Below are 25,394 nucleotides of genomic sequence, written 5' to 3'. Positions count from 1 at the left end.
AAACAATACGAGTGACACGTCTTGTGTTATTCTATAGTCTTTGCTTATGCCCAAGTTCCGCCAGTAGTGGGCACTCTTGCAACATAAACAATGACCCACTTCTGAGTCCACGAGACGGAGGGAAATTAGCGAGTGAAGGGCGTAAAAATTTGGAGTGGAACGCAGCCATTAAGTCCCCTGACAGCAATATAGTGTCGGCCCAGATCCAGCCCACATCTGGTCCACATGTATCAGATGTGGACTGGATCTGGGCCACACTATGTTGCTGTCTTGGGATCAGCCAACGGCTTGCGCTCGGGTTGAGGCTATCCATTTTTCAGCCAATAGCGGACAGGAGAACTGTATGGGATGCCTGCACGAAAACAGTGCAATTCTGCTTTGTGAACTTCAACACTTCATCTTTAAGTCTTCTGAAAAATATTATAGATTAAAAAAAAGTAAAAAAAATAAATAAAATAATACTGCTTCTTAACATTTTTAAATATGAACTTTTCTACTAAACATGGTGTAAAAAGATACTTCTGGCAGCCATATGAAGTGCATGAATATTTGAATGATTTCATGTACGATTAGTTGTCTGTTGCTAAAATCATCAACACTGACTATCACTGCACTGTTTCACAATGTATACTCCTGGCACTGCCATACTAACTCTGTTCTGGCTTCTGTTAAACCCTTTTCCAAAATAACAAGTGTGAAAGGTTGCTTAATCCAGGGTTAATTGTGGTGTGAAAAGCCCTAGAGATTTACTCTCATAAACTGTTCATTATAGACAAACATCACCACGTTATTCTCTGGAGCCCCATTCAAATATGAAAAAGTAACTAAATAAAAACTAGTGTCCGTGTTCGGCCTTCCACTGGTCTGAGAGTGCATCCGTTTCTCATTGTGTAGTTTGAGTGTGTGTAGTTAAAGTCTCAGTACTCTTGAAACAGCCCTGACAAGTAGATTTGGGCGTTCCCGGTCCACACACACATCTACACCCCCTCCTCACACCTGGCCCTTACAAACCTGAACCCTCCTCCAAACCACAGGAAAACAAAGAGCCAGGAGTGACGTGCACACTGTAGTTTTCTCAGACCAGCGAGGCCTCGGCTAGTCATAATTCTGTGATCTCTAACGGACTCTCGGACAGAGTGTCGCTGCCCTTGTTTCTGTGTAAAGGTGTCGATTTTGCGGATTCTGTTCGGGCGTTGCGTTCAGCATACAGTCCGCCATCTGCGTGCAAGGCTTCAAGGGAGCGTGCCAGAGCCCGCTGGTCGTCTTCAGGCAGGCTGTTGAGGTCGGAGGTCAAAAGCGTGCCCGTGCTGCCGTGAACCGCGTGCACCCCGTCAGGACCCCTGAGCTCGATCGGGAGCTTGTGCTTGAAGCGGAGGGTTCCTCGACCTCCGACACCAACGCGCTCATCGTCATCATCATCCAGGTCACTTTGGATCAGCTGAGAGACATGAACGGATGGATGAATGCATGGATGAAATGCAACAATGGAGTGATAAATGCATGCATGGTGGCATGGAATTATGGATATAGATACAATCAAAGATGGATGCATGATGGATGGATAAAAGGATGGATAATTGAATTAATTTATGGATTGGTGGATGGATGCATGAAATATACATGGGTTGGTTGGTTGATGTATGGATGGGTGGAATGATGGATAATTGAATGAATTTATGGATCGGAAGGTGGATGGAAGGAATGACGGATACAATGATGAATGGATGAATGCATGCAGGGTGGGATGAAATAGATGCAAACACGGATGCATGGATAATGGGTTGTTTGGTTGATGGATGATTGAATTTACAGATTGGTGGATGGATGCATAGAAGGAATGATGGATACAATAATGAATGGATGGATGCAATGATGGAGTGATGAATGCATGCATTGTAGGATGGAATTATAGATAGAGGAAATCATAGATGTATGGGATTATGGATTGGTAGATGCATGGATGGATAAACAGATGCATGATGGTGGTTAGAAGGAAGGATGGATGATTGAATGAATTTATGGATTGGTGGATGGATGCATGAAATATACATGGATAATGGGTTGGTTGGTTGGTTGGTTGATGGATGGATGGATGGAATGATGGATAATTGAATGAATTTATGGATCGGTAGATGGATGCATGAAAGGTGGATGGAAGGAATGACGGATACAATGATGAATGGATGAATGCATGCAGGGTGGGATGAAATAGATGCAAACATGGAAGCATGGATAATGGGTTGGTTGGTTGATGGATGATTGAATTTACAGATTGGTGGATGGATGCATGATGGATGGATGCAATGAAGGAGTGATGAATGCATGCATTGTAGGATGGAATTATAGATAGAGGAAATCATAGATGTATTGGATTATGGATGGATAAACAGATGCATGATGGTGGTTCGAAGGAAGGATGGATGATTGAATGAATTTATGGATTGGTGGATGGATATATGATGGGTGAAAAGAAAGAATGATGATACAATTTTGAATGGATGGATGCATGAATGGTGGGATGGAATTATGGACATATACAATCAAAGATGGATGCATGATGGGTAGATAGAAGGATGCATGGAATTATAGATTGGTAGACAACGGATTGAAGACAAGGTAAGGAAGAAGGAGAAAAAAAAGATTAACAACAGAACAACACAATTTTACAGCAGGTTAAGCGGAAACACCAAGAGAGAGCAGCAAACACATCTGTGAAGCAGTGAAGAGCAGTGAGAACCCTGTGAAACAGCCTGGGAAACATTAGCAAGGTCACATGACTGTGTTGAGAACACAGATCTCTCTGGACAGCAGGAGAACCCAGGGTTTCTATTGATAGGACAGGGTGGAGACATAGTCAGCCAGCAGTGAGGAAGAGGGGTGCAGAGGAAGAGCAAACACAGCACCCAGTCACATCGCCCACCTCTGTGACTGATGATTGGTCACCGTGGCTGGTTGATTTGGTGACCAGACGAGCAGCAAACAGCTTTTTGAGTCTCAGGTAGTCATCCAGAACCACATTGAGCAGCGAGCCCTGATTGGATGGCAGCATTGGTCATGTGGTGTCTTATAAACTGAATTCTTCATCACGATACTGATATTTCAACTCATTAAGAACATCATCTCACTTCACATTATGTTTCAGCGTCCCAAAGTCTTGTTTTAGACAAAATAACACCATAAATGATGAAGTATGAAGTATGTTAAAATTTTTGTTCATGTTGTTTGCTATCAAAGATTTTATTTGGTTTGCCTGTTTATGTACTCCAGCCTTAAAGGGATAGTTCACCCAAAAATGAAAATTCTGTCATAATTTATTCACCCTCAAGTTGTTCCAAACCTGTATGAATTTCTTTGTTCTGTTGAACACAAAAGAAGATATTTTGACTTCCATAGTATGGAAAAATACTATGGAAGTCAATGGGGCCTATCAACTGTTTCATTACCCATATTCTTCATTTTTGGGTGAACTATCCCTTTAACAGCTTTATCATAAACTCTTGAGTTAGATGTTAGATTTGTAGTGCATGTTCTCACCTTGATGGGTCCCTCTCTCATGATTTGCCCTAGTTTGGCAATGTTGTCATACTCCTGAATAGCAGCTCGTAGATATCTGTCATCCTCTGGTTTAGAGGCCTGAGGCTCACGTCCAAATGTACCCTATAGAAGACAAGATATCTATTTAGTACCCTATAAAGCTCAAGACATCAGTTTAGTACTCTACAAAGGGAAGATATCAGTTCCGTTGATATCAATTTTACAAAGAGAAGGTTCTTGTGATGACAATACATGCACCATGGCATGATTTTGACAGTGTTTTTGTGTGCAAATTACGTGTGTGCGAGCCGGGCTGTTCCAGAGGTCAGCGATGTCACTCAGGTCTTCAGGAAGGTCGTCCTCATGCTCCGCCTGCGCAGCTAACTCCAGATTCCTGCAGAAAGGATCCAGCCACACTGGATTCGCTCTATAAACACATACAGAGAAAGAGAAGCATTGTGATACAGATAATAACCAACACTATATTTTGAACATATTAGAATGTTTTCACATATAGTAAGAATATGTTGTGCTTTGCCACACTTGTGACCATTTTAGCAGTCTGGAGCCCTGTTATCACATGAGCCGCTTTTCCACCATTGGGCCAGATTGGCAAAAAACAGTTCCACATATATTTCCACTTGAGCTTGGTTCGACATGGCACGATTACAAACCGTTCACAGCCCAGAATTCTCAGCACGGTTGTCTAACCGTGTTGAACAGTGCTGGTTGAATGCGTATAGTGAAACCATATCCGTACCGGCTGGGCCGAATCGTCACTGAATGGAACGGTTAAGCAACTAGAACGGTTTGGCCTGACGGTTGTAAAAGCGCCTATACAAAAAGGCTCATATCACCAACATCGTTCAATCGCCATCTCACCCTTCAAACGTGTACTTGTTAGTGTTGGGCATATCCAGAATATCCATCAACCCCTGATTTCCTGCAAATAGAGAGAGATTACAGTAACAACATTAACACAAAGCTATGTTTGTCCAACTTCAACATGAGGATTAGTCTCTGCTTCCTCCAATCGGAGGGATGGGGCATTCCCAGCATTTTACCTGTGGAGCCGGCAACAATTGCTTTCAACTTCCTTTTGTGCCTGTTTAAAACACAAACAAAAAAACTTAAATGCTTATAACAGAACCACAGATAACCTCTGGTTATGCATTGAAAAGGAAGTGAGTGAACATGACAAGTGGCAGAACAGGATCTTATGTGGTATGAGAACCTAATGCATCTTCTCTAAAAATCTAAAAAGCATTAATTATTCTGTCTAATCTCAGTTCAGTCAGAACGAAACACATGCCATAATCTGTTCGCAAGTACTCACACTGTGCGGTAATACCAGTTCATCAGGATAAACAACATGGCAGCAAGGAAGAGTAAAACTGCCAAGATGATAATGGCCATCTGAAAGAGATAAAAGAGGTGTTCGTTCTGTATATAATGTATTCTTGATACAGAAAATACATTGAATTCACATACACACACCTGTAAGGTGGTGAGGTCATCAGGTGCGCGTGCGGTCACGGCAGGCTGAACATCCAGAACGTTGTAGTTTCGAAACAGATTCCTCAACTGCTCCTTGTTCTCATCGATCATCTGAATCACTCTGAAAACCAATGAATCAATTTAGTGAATCAATCAATCATCCATATTTTTTATGATGGATTGTCAGAGTGTAGAAATAAAAGTCTGGATCAAGGGTAAAAAACTAAAATCAAATAAAAACCTCAAAATCTCAGTAGAATCATTTAAAAAAAAAAAAAGTTCCAAGAAAGCTTAATGTGACCATACAACAACAACAACAACAACAAAAAATTATTTAATTGCTTTAAAAATATTTTATTTCGATATAAAGCAACCCCTGGGACACAGTTCAAGAAACTCATATTTGATATGTATTAGCCTTGTAACTCTTACCTTTCCACATCCAGAATACGGTTGGTCTGCTTGTTGACCACATGAATCAGAACATCGGTTTGAGCAAAGTTCACTCTTCCCTTCTTATCCACATGAAACTATGGGAAATAAATATCTGAATTAACTCATTTGCACGGCCAAGATAGGAGAAATATTGGTTATTACTTTGTACAGACAGGTTAGTAATCTTACTTCTCACAATATTAACAATGACAGCACAAACACACGTATACCTGTACGTCATCAGTGTTGACTATGGCTCCTGTGATGTTTGAGAGCAGGTTTATGAACTCCTCCTGAAACAGCCGAACTCGCTCCGGTATCTCATTAATGACAATTTTCACCCGCTGGTCGTCTCTCAGAATGTAAATGCCCACCAGAGCCACGTCACTGTGTCCTGCCAGATCTCTCGCCAGCACCTCCACCACAAAATAACCCGGATCATACGCCATGAACAGGTCAAACGTACGAATGATTCCATCAGTTTCACCTGAAAAGAAAGAAGTGTCACTAAAAATAACATCATTCAATAAATGGCATTTAAGTAAACTGACAGTTCAACAGAAATTTGAAGAGTGTGTAGAGCACACAGACCGATGATGAACACGTTGCCCATGTCTTCAGAGTCATTGGAATGCAGTTTGATGTAGCGGATGGACAGAATGTGATAAAGAACAAGACTGTTGTTGCCAATGTCGTTGTCAATCGCTTGAACCCGAATCAGATCAGAGCCAACTTTAGCGTCTGCAGCCACACCTGATAGAGAGAGACAGAGAGAGACAGCTCAAACATAAACACGTTTCCTTGATATGTAAACAAGGATATACCATAGGGGTTGTCCCAGGGGTTGCTTTATATTAAAATAAAATAAAACAATATATATTTTAAATATATTAAAATATAATTTAAATAATAATAATAATTCAAATGTAAATTTGATTTCAATAATAAATAATATAATTTTTATTTATGTTATATGAATATGATAACTTTTTACTATGTCTTTATAACTTATTTATAGTACTTTTTAATGAAATTATAGTACATTATACATAATACATTATATTTTACAATTTTGACCAGTGATGACAGAGACTGAAAACATTAAATTCAATCAAATTTAGATGAGAAGCAAAAGCAAAATTAGAAGACCAAAAGAGTTTAAAAGTTACAAGTAGAAGAAAAGCCCATATTTGAGCTGATGGTTTTAGATTAAAACAATAATAAAAATAAACAAATAATAATAATAATAATATAAAAATAAACTATTTAATGCAAAATTATTGAAAGCCCAAAGTCAGAAAACTGAAATAAAATAAGAAAATAATTGCATATAGATTAATTATTAACATAAAAATTATTTAGCGGCATCTAGCAGTGAGGTTGCGAATTGCAATATAGAGAAGCTACGGTGGCCAACAGGACAAATATGTTGCTGTCTGAGACAGAGAGAGTAGCCAGTCAAGCAAACGCACTCTGTAAAGCAGTTTGTCCGTTTAGGGCTACTGTAGAAACATCCCGGCGCAAAATGGCGATTTAACATGTAAGGGGACCCGCGGTGTATGTAAATAGAAATGGCTCATTCTAAGGTAATAAAAACATAACCGTTTGTTATGTAAGGTCTTTATACACCACTCAAAACATAGTTATGTATATTATATTGCATTTCTGTCAATAGATCCTCCAAAAACACTGCACCTTTAAATACAGAACAAAGAAACTTGAAAATATTATCAAAATAAACAAATCTGTTACCTGCAGTGTACTCCATCTTTGTGAATCTTGGAGACTGGTCGTTGATGTCCTCAAGGAAGATTCTTACTTCCTGTAAAGTGGGGTCACGGCTCGGGTCAAGCACTTGGGCCCGCTGTGACCTTTGACCTTTTGGAGGAGACCAGTTTCGGTTACTGGAAGCTTTAACGATGATGGAATACACTGGGATTTCTTCCCGATCCAGATCTTTCTTGACCCGTAAAACCCCTGCCACACTCATACCAAAGTTTCCCTCAGTATCGCCTCCTAGAGAAGAACATTAGTAATGCAGTTAATAATACGTTTACACTGGCTGTGTATGGAGTGAATACTACCTTAATATTTACTGAATACTGTGCAGTATACACTTCTTATGGCATAGTATTCTTTTAAATAGTAAATGATGCAAACGCTTTTGCCATACTATCAAATGTTCAAAAATGTCTTAATGGCAGTTTGATCAAATAATGAATTAAAGGATTAGTTCACTTTTAAATAAACTTTTCCTGATAATTTACTCACCCCCATGTCATCCAAGATGTCCATGTCTTTCTTTCTTCAGTCGAAAAGAAATTAAAGTTTTTGATGAAAACATTCCAGGATTTTTCTCCTTATAGTACTCTTAAATGGGCACCAAACAGTTGAAGGTCAAAATTAGTTTCACTGCAGCTTCAAATTGTTCAACACGATCCCAGATGAGAAATAAGGGTCTTATCTAGTGAATCCATCACTCATTTTCTGAAAAAAATGGAAAATTATATAAGTTTTAACCTTAAATGCTCATCTTGAACTAGCTCTCTTCTTCTCCTCTATTTGAATTCCAGCAGTGTAGACACTGCTAAGTGTATTACTGCCCTCCACAGGTCAAAGTTTGAACTAATTGTTATATACTTGCACTAGCATATTGCATATAAAAATTAGTTCAAACTTTGACCTGTGGAGGGCAGTAACACGCTTAGCAGTGTCTACACTGCTGGAATTCAAATAGAGGAGAAGAAGAAGAGAGCTAGTTCAAGATGAGCATTTCTGGTTAAAACTTATATAATTTTAAATTTTTTTCAGAAAATGAGCAATGGTTTCTCTAGATAAGACCCTTATTTCTCATCTGGGATTGTGTAGAACAATTTGAAGCTGCAGTGAAACTAATTTTGACCTTCAACTGTTTGGTGCCCATTTAAGAGTACTATAAGGAGAAAAATCCTGGAATGTTTTCATCAAAAACTTTAATTTCTTTTCGACTGAAGAAAGAAAGACATGGACATCTTGGATGACATGGGGGTGAGTAAATTATCAGAAAAAGTTTATTTAAAAGTGAACTAATCCTTTAATAGAGATATTAAAAATCATTGCTATAATTTTGGACAGTTCATTTATCATGCTAAATTGGAAGGTTGTGTTAAGCAGACTGGATTGAAGGATATTGTATTCAGCACAGTAAGCTTTACTGTATTGCACATACTTTAGCAAATTTACTACAGAATGGTAAGAGTAGTATGTTAGTGTTCTATTTTGAACAGTCATTGTTCTGCTGAGTTTATACAGGAAGTTTCTCAAAAATCTGAATTTCAGCATCTTCTATTTATGCAACGAAATTGAGCAAACTGAGCAATTCATTGGAAACTGCAGGCAGAAACGTTTTATGAAGAAAGAGTCTTGACCCCCAGTAGTTGATCAAAAGAGTTAGTTTGAGACCTAGGTTCACTGACCCTCATATACATTCTTTCATTAATATGTTCGGCAGTGAGATCACTGTCAGATACATGTTAATTCAGGCTGTGCACATGATCCAAAAACATAAACTCCTTATCTCCTGCTGAACGGAGCCTAACATTGGATAAACATGGTATAATGATGCAAGTGCATCAACGGGTTCATTTTTGTGGTTTAACGTTGTGTCCGCACCTGCAATGAAATAGTAGACGATAGCATTAGAACCTTCGTCCGCATCGACTGCACCCGTCACATTACCCACAACAGTCCCAGGAGATGAGTGCTCCGGTACTGACAGAGACTGATACGGCAAACTTCCTCTCTGAAATACACGCAACACACAGAGGTCAAAACTTGAGCAATAAGTGGTGAGAAAATTTCCAAGCATCAAATTTCCTGATGTAAAAGTTCTTTAAAGGTGCAGTAAGCAATTTCTAAAAACAAAGGATCAGAAACAACGCAACATAGGCATCTGTTTTCCATGCTTAGGTCTCTTCCAGCACTGGAAAGCTTCTCTAATATTAACGCGGGTCCTATAGCTCTTGCCTGATCATAACCCTTCTTTTTCCAGTGATATTCCTCTGACTTTTTCTCTTTTGTAATGTCTCTCAGCCATCTCCCTTTCTACAGTCTTTCTTTAGATCTCCTTCTTGCCCATCATGAACGGAAACGCCGCCTACTGCTGACTGGCTACAAGTGTGAGGTGGTGCTCAGTCTGATCCACTTTCAACAGCATTTCTCAGAAATCACTTACTGCTCCTTTAATATTAAACTGGCCTACAGTCTGTACTTGAAAAATAGAGTGAGACATCTGATCTGTTAAAAAAAAAAAAAAAAAAAAAAAACAGTGACCAAAACCTTACCGGAGGTTTAAGGAAGACGGGCTCATTGTCGTCAATGTCAGACAGAGCCACCTGCAGCGGCTGCATGGTCTCATATGGGACGGGCTGTCCGAGGTCATATGCCACCACAACAAGCTACACACAAATACAGAGATTTAAATTGTTATTGTACTACTTTTGAGGGTTTGTGTCCTGAATTTTGTCATTAAAGTGCAACTTTTTCAGTGGCCTTGGTTATAAAAGAAAAACTCACACTGTACAGGGCTTGTTTCTCTCTGTCCAGTTTAACCGCAGTGGTGATCACTCCTGTCACTGCATCAATATGGAAGTTCTCCCAGTCTCTGTTTCCCGCTCCAGTCTGCAGGAAGCTGTACCGGACCTCTCCGTTCACCCCCTCGTCCTCGTCTGTGGCGAACACTTCATACACCACCAGCCCAGGAGGCTGTTCCTGCATCGACACACATCAAAACATGAGAGAACGCTCACTCATTTGGCAAGATGCCAAATATAGGTCTTACAATCCAGATATGGTGCATTAAATACGACAGACCTCCATGTGACACATTTGGGTCAAAGTGTCAAACAGTGAGAACTCATTCCTGTAAATTTGTCCATGTAAGAGATTTCAGTCAAAACCACAAGCAGGGAATCTCTTAATTTAAATTTGTTGTTTGTTGCATAAAAATGTCTGTTTAGTACTTTTCGATCCAATCCAACGCTGCGTCCGAAATCGAATACTTCCCTACTATGTAGAATGTGAAAAAGAGTATTATGTCCAAATACAAAATAGTATTTGAAAAACAGCTGGTGAGATTCTGTAAATTCAAACGTAGTACATACTCAGAATGCAATTTCAGATGCACCACACTCTCTAGATTGTCTTGAAGATAGCATTTACTTTCAAAGATACTTACAAAGTTTTTTTTAAAATACTCAAAATACTATCTGGTACGACACTATGGCTAACACCTCTGAGACACTGGGGTTGGTTTCATCACTTGGGCTCGGAGATGGAGTAAAGGGCTTCACAATTAAATTTCTCACTCTCTTTAGCAACACGAAGATAAAAGAAGGAATAGCTGAGAACATGTCAAAGTGGTTGAGTTGTACTTTATAAGATGAGTGAGGAACCTTGCCTTGAATTACAATAAAACAATAGCTATGTTTCCATCCAAAGTTGCGAATTTAAACGTATGCACAAAACATAAAACATTTGCGAATAAAGCAGTTTTTCCATCCAAGGTGTTCAAGAAAATACTGTATCTGTAATAAAAACAGAAGTTGCTGGAATTGGTGGATGTCACTGTTGCTCTTTTTTCCTACATCATAAATGATTGTGTCTCAGAGTATGCAGACAAAATGCAGTAAGGCCTGGTGTTTGGGAACACAATCATGTGAGACAACTCTGTGAGGGAATTAAACCAAATCATTCTGATGACAGGCTTTGGCTCAGGTATATCAGAATGATCAAACCAACATTTGAGATGCTGTGCAATGAAACGAATCCACTGGTTATCCAATCACATCCTCTGTTGAGGCAAAGTTACGTGAGTTTTTTGTTGTGAGGGATTTATTCTGTAAATTTGTTTCAATCCTAGTTTATGTCTTTTTATCGAATAAAAAATTGATCAGCCTCAATTGAGCACATACGTTTTTTTATAAATGATGCGCATCTTGCCGTTTCCATCCAGTGTTGTTTTATGTGATATCCCAAAATTGCATTAAAATAGGTGAAAGGAAACATAGCTGATGAAAACATACTATAGTAATAAAAATAATGAGTGACTGGTTTTTCACTGTTACACACCTCTAGTATGTGCATGATAGTGCCATTGGCAGGCCGTACAAAGACAGGCCTGTTGTCATTGACATCTATGACAGTGATTTGAAGACTGGCGGTGCCCCAGAGGGGAGGTCTGCCATGATCGGTCGCCACCATAGTCAGATTAAACCTCTCAAAACTCTGCAGTAACCGCAGGGAGCGAATCAGCCCAGTGTCAGGATCCAGAGAGAACGCATCTACAATAGAAAGAGGAAGAGATATCAGCAGCAACATCAAACGCTGTAGCTGTACTAGAGTGGGTTTATCCAAATCTACGTCAAAACTGAACTGAAAATGCCTTTTCCTTTCCAATTCATTTCCTGAATTTGAATTGTAATCAAGGTAAAAAACAAGAAGGAACATTTTAAATTTAATTTAAAGAAATAGTATTAGTCGTATAAAGTTAAAAGAAACAAACTGAAATGTAACTGTTCAAGGTTACACAACACATAATGTTTTATATATTATAATAATTAAAGTTATTATTAATTACATAAATTATATACATAAAAGTTTCATTTCAACATCCTGTGTGCTAATTCGATTCAAACTCCGGCTCATGAATTAAAAGAAAGACAATTCTTCAATTCTGAATTCTGCACAATCCATGTATCAAGTGGATCAAAACCTTTCATCAAAGATGTCCTGAAACCTTCTTCTTAGGACAACTTTGATGAACTTTTTCGATTCACTTCAAATGTTGACTACTGTATATTTCTGTATGTCTGTGTGTGTTGTACCCGCTCCAGGGCCCTGCAGACTGTAGGTAAGTAATGCATTCTCGCCCTCATCGAGGTCAGTGGCCTTCAGTGTGATCACCGACGTACCAACCGGCTCGTTCTCAAACACGCTAGTGGTGAAGACTCTCTCTGAGAAACGTGGATGGAAGTCATTTACATCCATCACTGTCAACTGCACCTGAGAGATGCAGAAACATAAGTTCAGAGATCCGGTACAGAGGTGTTAAAGGTGGAGCACCAAAACAAAACTCTTTTGGTTGTTTTGCCAAGTATCTGAGGTCAGCTCATGCAAGACTGCTCACATGAAACTGAAATGTTCTGTGCAAAAAAATGCAAAAGCGTGCACAAGAGTTTGATATCTAAACACTGGTTGGGGATACAGCAAAACAACAATTCAATAAAGTTACTGGCCAACTGGACTCACTAAAGCCGATTTGGTGCATTTTACTCGCATTTGTTGCTTTAAATTCTTCCTAAATATTATGTAATGTTTGCATTGTACATTGAACCATATTTTGATTTTCTGCTTGTTTTGCTTCTATACTTCCCACTTCCTCGTACCATCAGAGTGTGAATAGAGGAAGTGTGAGCTGAACGCTCGGCCAACTCACGATTTTCAAGTCTTGCAAAACCTCATTTGCACAGCTGATGCTCTCTTCATATCCTTCTTAAACAGGAACTGGAAGTGAAGGAGACTCCACCTTGTCTGCGTCATGGTCTCTCTTGCTCAAGAATTTTGTCCATGTTTGGATTTTCTTTTATGTGCCTGTGGTCAACTATGGTCAACAGCCTTTGCAGTTTGCCGAACAGGTTGTTTGAATGTTGATTTCACATTGAGAGGATGAACGAGCCAGATCTAAAAATATTTTATTCAGTAGCTTAAAAGGGCAAATATGCTGCCTCAAAGTTCCTACTTTTGTGTTTGGAAGTCAAAATTGTGATGTGAAATGTGTTCAGATGATTTCAGATGCAATAAAATGGGCACAATTTCACATTTTTTTGATTATCTCATCCATACCTGGACAGAGTTTTCTCTGCGGTTGTTGGGGCTGCCGCCAGGATTGTCCCTGGCATAGGCTGTGAGAGTGTAGCGGTCTTTGGTCTCTCTGTCCAGGGCAGACAGGATGTAGATGTCACCCTGATAACAAAGGACATCAATATTAAATATAAAACATTATACATGACATTTCTTTTTGTCTTTGCTTTGTTTTCACACTTATGCACTTACAGTTGTGGGTGTGATGCCAAATTTGCCCTCTCCATCCACTAGCCCGTATTCAATGACAGAGAATAGGCCGGAGTCAGCATCTGTCGCACTCACACTCACAATAATGGTGCCGAGTGCAACATCCTCAAAAATGGACTTCTGCACACACATACACAAAAACTTTGGTTTAAAAGTGTCTTACTGTATGCTCACCGAGGTTGCATTTATTTAATCAAAAATACAGTAAATATTGTGAAACATTACTACAATTTAAAATAACAATTTTCAATTTGAAAAGTTACTTATTCCTGTTATAGCAAATCTGAACTTTCAGCAGCAGTGTCACATGATCAGAAATCATTCTGATGTGCTGATTTGCTGCTCAAAAAACATTTCTTATTATTATCACTGTTGAAAACAGTTCTGCTGCTTAAAATTTTTGTGGAAACCGTGCAACATTTTTTTTTTTTTTTTCACAAAAATATTTTAACATAGTTTTCAAAAACAATATTGAAAAGATTTAAAATACCATTTTTTAAAAATGTGAAGCATGACATTAAAATGCAGAAGGAATATTTTCCGCACTGTTTCTATACTGTGTTTCAAATTATTATGCAAGTGATGTATCAGTGGGATTTCAGTACAATAAACATTCAGATTTTAGTTTTTCAAAGAAAGTGTTTGTTTTATTTCTCTGTATCTTTTTAGATAACTGGTATCAACCTCAGACAGGTTTGTTAAATAGTTTGCCAGGCCTACTTAGATAAATGAAAACCTCACTTAAAGAGGTTGATCCGCATTATTAAGCAAGTCACAGTTCTCATGCAATATGGCGAGGAAGAAAGATCTTTCTGAAGATGAAAAGCATGAAATGGTGCAATATTGTGCAAAAGGCATGAAAACAACTAATATTGTGTGAAAAGTGAATGGAGATTATGGACCTATCATAAGATTTGTGAGTGATTTAGAGCACAGCAGAACTCAGTCAGATAAAGGCTTAAAGTTTCTGTCAAACAAGTTAATTGTATTAAAAGGACAGCTGTAAAAAAAAAAGCCACTGTTGAGCAGCAGGTATTTGAAGCTCCTGGTGTCTCTGGAGTCTCAATAACCTCTCCATGCAGGCTGGCAGTTATGTGCAAAATTGCATTTCAGCCACCCCTAACCAAACCTCACAAAGAGAAACATTTACAGTTGGTGTAGAAATACATTTTCAAACAGTTTTATTGCTGTGGTGTTTTTTGCAGCATGGGATATTGCATAGTGCATTGTATTTCAGAAGGCATTGTCCTTCTTTTTACACAAAAGCTGAAAAAGGCCAGTTTTGACTTCTTGCAGAAGTCATTTCGACACCCTCAGAGACCCTAAAGGGACCTTCCATCTCAATTCTACCAAAAAAACTCAGAGGGAGAATTGAGATATGAATGAATTTATTTGGTACGAGATCAGATGAAATAAATAAAATAAAAATCCCTCGACAAGCTCTGTTTCAAAGTTCTTTGGCGTAGGCCCCTGTCCTTCGTCCAGGTCTTGAAGTTAGCTGGTAGGTCCTGCCTGAAGATAAAGGCAGGGGCGGAGCCTACCCCCCGTACGAGTGGACAGGGACCATCCTGGTGGTGGGGAGGATAGAGGGGAACTTCACTACGACACCTACAGGCAGCAAAGTAGTATGGTAAGATCAGTCTATTTATATTCAATGTAGAACTGTGATTGGCTACACCAGATTGCGAATTAACGACGTGGCCTTAGAGTCTTTCTGGTAGAACTTACGCATACGCTTTCATATCCAAATATTGCAGCTGAAATCATCACCTGCCAACTCCCTGCTGACGTCACAGTCTTGTTGGAACGTGGTGGCCATTCACCAACCATCCAGAAATCCATCCATCTAGACCTACCATTGTAGTACGGCATTCGTCAGTGAATAAAATAATTTAAAAATGAGTCTTTATGTATTTCTAAACCCACTGTAAATGTTTCTCTTTGTGAGGTTTGGTTAGGGGTGGCTGAAATGCAACTTTACGCACAACTGCCAGCCAACGGGAGAGGTTCTTTAGACTCCAGAGACACCAGGAGCTTCAAATACCTGTTTGCTGCTCAACACCGGCTTTTTTTTTTAATAGCTGTACTTTTAATACAACTAACTTTCCTTAAAAGTTCTGCTGTGCTCTAAGTCACTCACAAATCTTATGATAGTTTGATAATTTACATAACAGTTTTCACACAATATTAGGTGTTTTCATGCCTTTTACGTAACTGCACTATTACATTCTTTTCATCTTCAGAAAGATCTTTCTTCCTCCCCATATTGCATGAGAACTGTGACTTGCTTAATAATGTGGAACAACCTCTTTAAGTAAGGTTTCCATTTCAATTTCCATATGTCACTTGCATAATAATTTGGAACACAGTGTAGATCTAGCATATCAGTGACATTGGTAATACCTAATACTAACATTTCATAATATAATATGTAATTAAAATGTTGCATTAATTTATCAAAAAGCAACGCAGAAGCATTTTCACTAAAGTCTCAGACTGTTTCATCAGAATTAAAATGCTTCCGGAATACAACTGGGAAAAAGTAGCCTGATTCTCTGGTCTGTGCTGATGTACCTGATATAAAGGTTGTTGAAAGACTGGGTTGTTGTCGTTGACATCAACAATGCGCAGATAGACAGGAAGTTCAGCGAAGCTAGGAGGTGTGCCGTGATCCTGAGCACGCACCGTGAAGTTCAACCACTGCACTTGTTCATAATCTACCGTCCGATTGGCCACAATTTTACCTGTGGATAGTGATATTTAAAGACATCAGCAATTTAGTTTAGATAAAATTAAATCTGCAAGATGTTTTATAAAATTGAACCATTTTTCAATTTTCAATCTTTTTGTGTTTAGGGTTAGACCACTGATTGGTCAATAGAAAGGTTGCAGAAATGCAAATGTGCAACCTGTAGATGGGTCTTCAAGTCTTATATAGTCTCCACGGGGCAGGTGCAGGAGCTGGTAGATGATCTGTCCATTGGGTCCTTTATCAGGATCAACAGCCGTCACTGACAGCAGTGTGGTACCAGGCACAGCACCCTCCAGAATCCTCTCGGAAAAGTTCGCCACCCCGAAAGGTCGAAAACGAGGAGCGTTGTCATTCACATCCAGTACGTTGATGGTCAATTTGGCTGTGGAGAGACATAAAATTTAAATGATTTGGAGAAACAGCAAATAATTATCCCCAGGCTGGTTTAGGTCATGGAAACCATAGGAAGGATAACAATCAAACTGGTTGGTAACCACCGTGGTTTTTCTGGCAAAACCAGTAAACATTGTTGGTCAAGCTAGGGTTAGGGTTAGGGTTGTGGACTGGTGGGGACATGTCATCCAGCATACAGAACACATGCTAGTTCTTTCAATAGAAGTAAGAAAAGAAAAAAAGATTGCAATATGTTTGTTCTTAAATGGAGAAAAATTTTCAATAGATGAAGAGAAGAAAACAGGAAATAGGGAAAGACAGAAAAAATAAAGTAGACAGAAAGATCTTTCTTACCATTAGGTACACTGACTGACATATCAATAACATCACTAGCGTTGTCATGCACTGAAACGATGATCTCAAAAGTGGCAACCAGCTCTCGGTTCAAGGGGTTTCGTACAAACACAGCACCTAAGAAGATGGACACAAATATTAAAACAATAGAGTACAACAGGGTTCATTTTATCCGTAGAAAATAGATTATTAATAAAAACGTATAGTGTTTAGCGTCTCAGGTATATCAGAATGATCAAACCAACATTTGAGATGCTGTGCAATGAAACTAATCCACTGGTTAGTTCAGTTATCCAATCACATCCTCTGTTGAGGCAAAGTTACTTGAGTTTTTTTGTTGTGAGGGATTTATTCTGTGATGTCTCAGAGGGCTAAAAGAGCAAGAAAAAATGTCTTATAACATAGTTTGTAAGAAATTATTGCTTGCCTGTGTGAAAGTCAATCCCAAACGACTGCTGCAGCCCAACCACTGGATTATTCCCATCATCCTTTGCTTCCACAGAGATGATGTAATACTCCAGACGGGGTCGTAGATCAGGGTCCTCGGCGGTGAGCGTAGCTACGACCTCTCCAGGTGGAGTTGACTCGTTAACGCTGATCGTCTGCACGGGCCGTATGAAACGAGGACGAGAGTCGTTGACGTCATCTAGAACAACAGATAACGTTGCCGTCCCCGAGAGAGAGGGCGTGCCTCGGTCAGTTGCTATGACAACCAGACGGTACGAGCTACGCTCCTCTCTGTCCAGTGTAGCATTGCCGACCAGAACTGCACCAGAGAGTGCGTCAACAACGAAACGGTCTTGAGCACCAGTGTCTAATCTATACTGCAGCCAACCATTAGAGCCGGCGTCAGCGTCACTCGCCGAGAGCTGTGTTACTACCACACCTGAAAACACACACAACAGAACATAACACACCTTTAACATAGTAGTATGTATGCATGTATATATATATACACTACCGTTCAAAAATTTGGGGTCAGTAAGAATTTTTATTTAGATTTTTTTGAAAAGAAGTTAAAGAAATGAATACTTTTATTCAGCAAGGATGCATTAAATCAATCAAAAGTGGCAGTAAAGACATTTATAATGTTACAAAAGATTAGATTTCAAATAAACACTGTTCTTTTGAACTTTCTATTCATCAAAGAATCCTGAAAACAAAATATTGTACACAAATATTTTGTACAATTGTAAACAATAAATGTTTCTTGAGCAGCAAATTGACATATTAGAAAGATTTCTGAAGGATCATGTGACATTGAAGACTGGATTAACGATGGTGAAATTTCAGCTTTGCCAACACAAGAATAAATTACATTTTAAAATATTTTCAAATAGAAAACTTTAAATTGTAATAATATTTCACAATATTACTGTTTTTACTGTATTTTTAATTAAGTAAATGCACCCTTGGTGAGCAGACGAAACTTCTTTTAAAAACATTAAAAATCTTACCGATCCCAAACTTTTGAGCGGTAGTGTATATATATATATATATATAGATTTTATATTATAAAATCAATAGGACACTGATATTTCTTCATTTATTACTGTATTATTATTTATATACAATTATATTATTTATTAATATTTTTATATTTTCAGAGGCTCTTTAATAAATATTTTATGTGCTTTTGTCGTTCTAATTTTAGTAATTTTATTATTTCAAATTAAACTTATTTATTCAGGTTAATAGCCAAATTTCTTTTTTGTTTCAGTTTTTCATGTAATATTTATATTTATAACATTATAACAGTATTTACACAATAAACTAGTGAAAGTGAAGTGATGTGATGTGTAAATGAAATTGTATGCATTAAAAACATTCATAAATAATAAATAAATAATACATTACTTATAAATATTAACTTAAATATTACATACATATTCATTTATTATTAAAATAACAATAACACACACTCCTACTCCCATTATACTGTAATAGGGACCAACAAACAAGATTAAACTAGTTCCTCTACCAGTTAATCCAGCTCCATCAGTCTCACCTGTGGGGCTGTTCTCTGGCAGGTGTACAGTGAAACTGGATGGACTGAAAACAGGTGGGTTGTCGTTTATGTCGAGGATAGTGATTGTGAGTGGAACGCTGCTGTTTAAACCTCCCACATCCTCCCCGAGCAGAAACAGCTCCACCCGCGGCACAGAGAAAGCCTCCCTGTCCAGCACAGCACCCCCACGCACTGATACCACCCCTAGAGACAGAGAGAGAGGGGGTGGAACAGAGAATGTGTCATGAGTGGGAGTAGTGCTCAATTACAAGAAACTTGTGGGTGTAACTCAGAGGTGAGAGGACTGTTATCATGTATATCTGCCACCACAGAAATAAAAAAGTATCTGCATGTTAAAGGGTATCAAATGTAAGACATTTTCAGAGTAAAAAAAAGAACAAATTTAAGATCAACTTTTCAAAAAAAGATCATATTATAGGTGAAATCCATTTGATGTTAAAATACTTTGTCCATTTAATATGCAGAGACACCTATAAGTCAACTGAAAAATGTTAACTGTGAAATAACACATTGCTCTGTTCTTTCGAGCATCCCAACCAACATGACATAGCAACACTGACTCGTGTCTGTTTTTCAACCAATGGCAGACGGGCAATGTTTGGGAAACCTTGTTATTATTGCTTTTTCAATTCTGTTTGGTGATGCTCAATAAATTAAAACTAAGTCAGTAGAAACCAATGGACTATCATAAACAGAAAAAAAATACTACATCAAAGTGATCCGTTGAACTTAATATTAGCCTCTTGATATTATATTTTGAAATTACTTTTTAAAAAGATTTCTTAAAAGGATAGTTCAGCCAAAGATGAAAATTCTGTCATCATTTACTCCCCCTCAAGTTGTTCCAAACCTGTATGAATTTCTTTCTTCTGCTGAACATAAAGAAGATATTTTGAAGAATGTTTGTAACCAAACAGTTGTTGGTCCCCATTGACTTCCATAGTATTTTTTTTCCAGACTATGGAAGTCCGTGGGGACCATCAGCTGTTTGGTTACCCGTATTCTTCAAAATATCTTCTTTTTGTGTTCAGCAGAAGAAAGAAATTCATACAGGTTTGGAACAACTTGAGGGGGAGTAAATGATGACAGAATTTTCATTTTTGGCTGAACTATCCTTTAAGGCCTTAAATGGAAACCCTGAAGGAAAACAAAATGAACATAACCCCTAACATCTGTCCTGAACTTCTGACCTGTGAGGGAGTCTATAGAGAAGAGGTCCACTCTGGCTCCCAGGAGACGATACCTCACCACTGCATTCATCCCAATGTCTCTGTCCTCTGCTAGAACAGGGCCGTTCAGAATCAACACTGTGGTGCCTGATGAACAGACAGAGAGAGAGAGGGAGGTTTGGAGATATTGTTTGATCTGATGGTGTTAAATGAGTATTCATCTTGTATTTATTTCCCCTCCGTGTATGTTATATTAGCCAAATATTATCAATTTGACTGCACTGACACTCTCTGATGAGAACAAAACTTGAACTGAAATGAGCTGGATGATGACACTATTATCTTCTGTAGAACTGCTTTTGAAGCCGTTTCATCATTAATGAAAAAAAAAAAGCTTCTTCCCTTTCTTTGAAGGGACAATATAGTCAAAACAGTCTTTCATTTGTAAGAATCAGGATGTGGTTAGCGAGAACATTTTGTACCTGTGAGCGAGTTTTCACTGATTTCGCCCCTGTAGCTGGTCTGAGTGAAGATGGGCCTGTTGTCATTCACATCCAGCACGGTCACTACCAACAACTCTGCGTCCTGAGAAGAGAGAAAAGAGTCTCATTGCGGTGTTCACCTGATCGTGATATACACAGTCCGTGAAACAGATATTCACCCGGATATGTTGTTTTGTGTCATGGTACTTACCCTGCGTGCGATGCGAGGGTTGTCTGGGTTGTCTTTGACGGTGATGGTGAGGCTGTATTCAGCCATTCTCTCTCTGTCCAACGGCCTGTTCACATGAACCACACCTGACTGGAGGGAAGAGCACATCAGTCTGTACATTACTATCTATTCTTTCCCTCTGCTGTTTTTGTGCTAATGTCTCTTACCGTCTCATTAATGTAGAACGCTCCATCAGTGTTGCCGGCAGTGATGCTGTACGTGAGGAGAGCGTTGCGGCCGCTGTCAGAGTCTTGTGCCCGCACTTGAGTGATGGAGGTGTGAATTGGTGCTCCCTCGCTCACGCTGGTGTTATACGGTAAGTTAAGCAGGATGGGGTCGTTATCATTAATGTCCAACACCTGAATGCCCACTACCACCTGATACAAAAAAACAAAGCCACCACATGAATTATGGGAAATATGTAAGTGATTCATTGCTTACTAATTCATAAGCAAGATTAGATTTAACGTGGCTTGAAATATATTCTATTTCTTGTTGATATTTTGAATCTGTGCATGCTTCATGGATTAATTTTGCCTACGGACGAGGATTTTGAGGGATTTTCTTTCAGTATTTTTAACTGCGGTAAAGAATGGAAAAGAAAATAGCTACACGATTTCAGGAAAAAAATCAAATTGTGATTTTTCTGATGAAAATTGTGATAAAAATGCTCCAGGTTTGCTGCGCTCGTTTGTAGGGCTGCACAATTTGGCCAAGAAGTTTGTGATTATATATCTATATGACTATAAAATATAAAAAAATAAAAATAAAAATAATTATTATTAAAAACATAAAAACTTCATTTTTAAAGTCATCATTTTTGTTTTGTTTTTGCGCACAAAAAGTATTCTCGTCGCTTCATAACATTAAGGTTGAACCACCGTAGTCACATGGAATATTTTAACGATGTCTTTAATACCTTTCTGGACACTGAATGTGGTAATTTCGTAGCTTTCAATGGAGGATAAAAAAAAACTCTTTGATTTTATCAAAAATATCTTAATTTGTGTTCCGAAGATGAACAGAGGTCTTACAGGTTTGGAACGACATGAGGGTGAGTAATTAATGACAGAATTTTCATTTTTGGGTGAACTAACCCTTTAAATATTTTTATTACTATTAATATTACTATAGTATTTTATTTATAGTATAATTATTTTAAACAATAATATAATCAATTATTTTATTTTACAGCACAACTGTAAAGTTTCAGTACTAATAACTAAAAATAATTTTATTTTCTTCATTTTCAAACCTTAAACCATGAATCCGCGAATCGCACCAGCGATTCACTCTGAAACACACAGTACATATTTTAAAGTAAATCACAGCCTTTGTGGTTTGAAGATTGCACTGAGCCATATCGCGATTTCAGTTTTATTTAGATCAACCGTGCAATTTAGTTTGATTAGCTTAACTACAAACACAAATGCAAAGTGGTTTGCGGTGTCAAGACGCAATTTAGTGTGTCCCAATACTGGCATATTTCCACATACTCAAAAGTATGTACTTTCCCAGTTCATACTTTTGTGCGTAGTAGAAGATTATGAACTGAGTTGTTTGTGTGGGTGCATACCGTAGCGCTGAGCGCTGGCGTTCCCAGATCTTTGGCAGTAATGGTGATGTTGTAATATGTGATAGTTTCTCTGTCCAGCTCTACATCTCTCCTCACTCTCAACTCTCCCTCAACTGATGAAATTACAAACTCATCTGGGAAAAAGAGAGACAGAAAGAAACAGAGACAGATAGAAAGGAATAAAAACATTTTTACCACAGACAAAAAACACGACAAATATAAACACTAATACTTTTTCTGATTGGAACTGAATCAGCTGTCCATCACACACACACACACACACACACACTTTTCAGGTCTCCTGCGGTGATGCTGTACTCCACTTTTCCATTGGATCCAGAGTCAGCATCCGTGGCTTTAACGGTCCAGACACGTGGGCCAGGCTGACCCTCTGTGATTTCAAATGGACCTTCGAATGATCTCGGGAAGATGGGTGCGTTATCGTTCACGTCTACAACATTCACCTGGACCTGCGGTACAGGACAGTGTGTGAGTGTGATATAAAGGAATCATGAGGATTATAAATGTGTGCGTAGCAGACGTGAACTCACTGTGGTGCTGGAGGTCAGTCTAAACTGCGGTATAGGACACTGATCTGTGGCTGTGATCGTCAACACATAGTGACCACTACTGATCTCATAATCCAGTTCCCTAATGACCACAATCTGACCCTGTGAACGCACACAAAAACACACACGCACAATGAACACGCACAGCAGTGGAGGATCATTCTCAGGAAACACTGTCATTTGTGAGCTATCAAGTCTTTTTTGAAAGATTTGGCAAGGATGCATTAAATTGATCAAAAGTGACAGAAAAGACAATTGTAATACTAGAAAAGATTTCTATTTCAAGTAAATGCTGTTCTTTTGAACTTTCTATTTAGCAAAGAATCTTGAAAAAATGTATTAAAGTTTCCACAAAAATATTAAGCAGCACTGTTTTCAACATTGATAATAAGAAGAAATGTTTCTTGAGCATATTGTAAATCAACATATTAGAAGGATTTCTGAAGGATCATGTGACACTGAAGACTGGAGTAATGGTGCTGAAAATTCAGCTTTGATCACAGGAAATAAATTAGATTTTAAAATATATTCAAATAGAAAGCAGTTCATTTAAATTGCAATAATATTTCGCAATATAACCGTTTTGTATTTTTGATCAAATAAATGCAGCCTTGAGAATCAGAAGAGACGTCTTTCAAAAACACTTTGAAAATCTTACTAACCCAAAACTTTTGAGCAGTAGTGCAATAAACAGGATAATTTTTAAAAATTAAATCAATTTATATTTTGCTTTGATTGACATTAAAATATCATGCTTTCACTGCCTATGTAGTATTATTTTCATATTTGAGAGAGAAATATCACAATATTTTTGACCACATGTTTAAAAAACAAAATTTCTTTTTCAGTCTTTGCCAGCATTGCACTACGTTCACACTTATGTTGCCATTTCCAGGCTCAGATATGATCAGGTGTTGTGTTCTCTGGTTATTATGCAAATTAGTTATCTATGCACATTCTAAGTATATGAATTCACAAAGAATTCACATTTGGCCATGTAGGCTTGATGGGATTTCTTGAATTTTTAAACCATAACCTTTCCAAATAACGCTATTAAAAAATTCCCTGAAATTTTCAAGGTTTTCTAAGAAATACAAACGCAGCAAGTAAAATAATCCAATAACACCAAACACATCAGTGTGTTTAAACCAGTCCTTGTTTCCTGCCTGTCGCTCTCTGACTGCCTCACCGTTATGCTATTGATCTGGAACGTCTGGGCCAGGTTGCCCCTGGAGATGGCATAACGGATGGTTCCGTTGAGACCTTCATCAGGGTCGATGGCAGTAACTGTGGCGATGATGGCTCCTACAGTGTTTGGCCCCTCTCTGAGCTCTGTCACATATTCTTCCTCCGGAAACTCAGGTGCATTGTCATTTTCATCAATTATATTCACCCACACAGTGGTGGATGTCTGTGGAAACAGATGACACATGTGAATTAAATACTTTTTTAACATTTTACAGTAATAAGTAGGGTAATCCAACAGGACAGATGCAACAGGCGCATATATATATATATATATATATATATATATATATATATATATATATATATATATATATATATATATATATATACACAGTACAGTCCAAAAGTTTGGAACCACTAAGATTTTTAATGTTTTTAAAAGAAGTTTCGTCTGCTCACCAAGGCTACATTTATTTAATTAAAAATACAGTAAAAAACAGTAATATTGTGAAATATTATTACAATTTAAAATAACTGTTTTCTATTTGAATATATTTCACAAAGTAATTTATTCCTGTGATGTCAAAACTGAATTTTCAGCATCATTACTCCAGTCTTCAGTGTCACATGATCCTTCAGAAATCATTCTAATATGCTGATTTGCTGCTCAATAAACACTTATGATTATTTTCAATGTTGAAAACAGTTGTGTACTTTTTTTTTCAGGATTATTTGATGAATAGAAAGTTCAAAAGAACAGCATTTATCTGAAATCTAATCTTTTGTAACATTATAAATGTCTTTACTGCCACTTTTGATTGATTTAATGCATCCTTGCTGAATAAAAGTATTCATTTCTTTAATTTCTTTTCAAAAAAATAAAAATACAAATTCTTACTGACCCCAAACTTTTGAACGGTAGTGTATAATGCTACAGAAGCTTTGTATTTCAGATAAATGCTGTTCTTTTGAACTTTCTATTCATCAAGGAATCCTGAAAAAAAAAGTACACAACTGTTTTCAACATTGAAAATAATCATAAGTGTTTATTGAGCAGCAAATCAGCATATTAGAATGA

General features: G+C 37.9%; 1 protein-coding gene across 3 annotated transcripts in view; it reads right to left on the bottom strand.

Moving 5' to 3' along the window:
• Positions 1-533: 533 nt before the first annotated feature.
• cdh23 (cadherin-related 23) overlaps positions 534-25,394 on the bottom strand; it is a 292,980-nt gene continuing 268,119 nt past the window's right edge. For all 3 annotated transcript variants that reach the window (XM_048204503.1, XM_048204504.1, XM_048204505.1), the window contains 32 exons: positions 24,318-24,539; positions 23,111-23,230; positions 22,849-23,029; positions 22,560-22,693; positions 21,151-21,360; positions 20,966-21,073; positions 20,755-20,857; positions 20,294-20,419; positions 19,083-19,286; positions 17,502-17,960; positions 17,075-17,191; positions 16,485-16,709; positions 16,150-16,319; positions 13,558-13,695; positions 13,348-13,467; positions 12,330-12,507; positions 11,575-11,786; positions 10,021-10,215; positions 9,789-9,902; positions 9,118-9,247; positions 7,219-7,482; positions 6,058-6,219; positions 5,697-5,953; positions 5,464-5,561; positions 5,032-5,152; positions 4,871-4,950; positions 4,599-4,639; positions 4,417-4,477; positions 3,832-3,961; positions 3,535-3,657; positions 2,921-3,031; positions 534-1,438 (listed from right to left, as the gene is read on the bottom strand). In XM_048204503.1, the coding sequence (XP_048060460.1) occupies positions 1,100-1,438; positions 2,921-3,031; positions 3,535-3,657; positions 3,832-3,961; positions 4,417-4,477; positions 4,599-4,639; positions 4,871-4,950; positions 5,032-5,152; positions 5,464-5,561; positions 5,697-5,953; positions 6,058-6,219; positions 7,219-7,482; positions 9,118-9,247; positions 9,789-9,902; positions 10,021-10,215; positions 11,575-11,786; positions 12,330-12,507; positions 13,348-13,467; positions 13,558-13,695; positions 16,150-16,319; positions 16,485-16,709; positions 17,075-17,191; positions 17,502-17,960; positions 19,083-19,286; positions 20,294-20,419; positions 20,755-20,857; positions 20,966-21,073; positions 21,151-21,360; positions 22,560-22,693; positions 22,849-23,029; positions 23,111-23,230; positions 24,318-24,539 (5,253 nt within the window). In that variant the 3' untranslated portion in view covers positions 534-1,099. The remainder of the gene's footprint in view (positions 1,439-2,920; positions 3,032-3,534; positions 3,658-3,831; positions 3,962-4,416; positions 4,478-4,598; positions 4,640-4,870; positions 4,951-5,031; positions 5,153-5,463; positions 5,562-5,696; positions 5,954-6,057; positions 6,220-7,218; positions 7,483-9,117; positions 9,248-9,788; positions 9,903-10,020; positions 10,216-11,574; positions 11,787-12,329; positions 12,508-13,347; positions 13,468-13,557; positions 13,696-16,149; positions 16,320-16,484; positions 16,710-17,074; positions 17,192-17,501; positions 17,961-19,082; positions 19,287-20,293; positions 20,420-20,754; positions 20,858-20,965; positions 21,074-21,150; positions 21,361-22,559; positions 22,694-22,848; positions 23,030-23,110; positions 23,231-24,317; positions 24,540-25,394) is intronic.

Source organism: Megalobrama amblycephala, linkage group LG10 (assembly GCF_018812025.1).
Source record: "Megalobrama amblycephala isolate DHTTF-2021 linkage group LG10, ASM1881202v1, whole genome shotgun sequence".
Classification (NCBI taxonomy): Eukaryota; Metazoa; Chordata; class Actinopteri; order Cypriniformes; family Xenocyprididae; genus Megalobrama; species Megalobrama amblycephala.
Note: the sequence above shows the minus strand (reverse complement) of the source record. Positions and strands in the feature narration are given on the sequence as shown.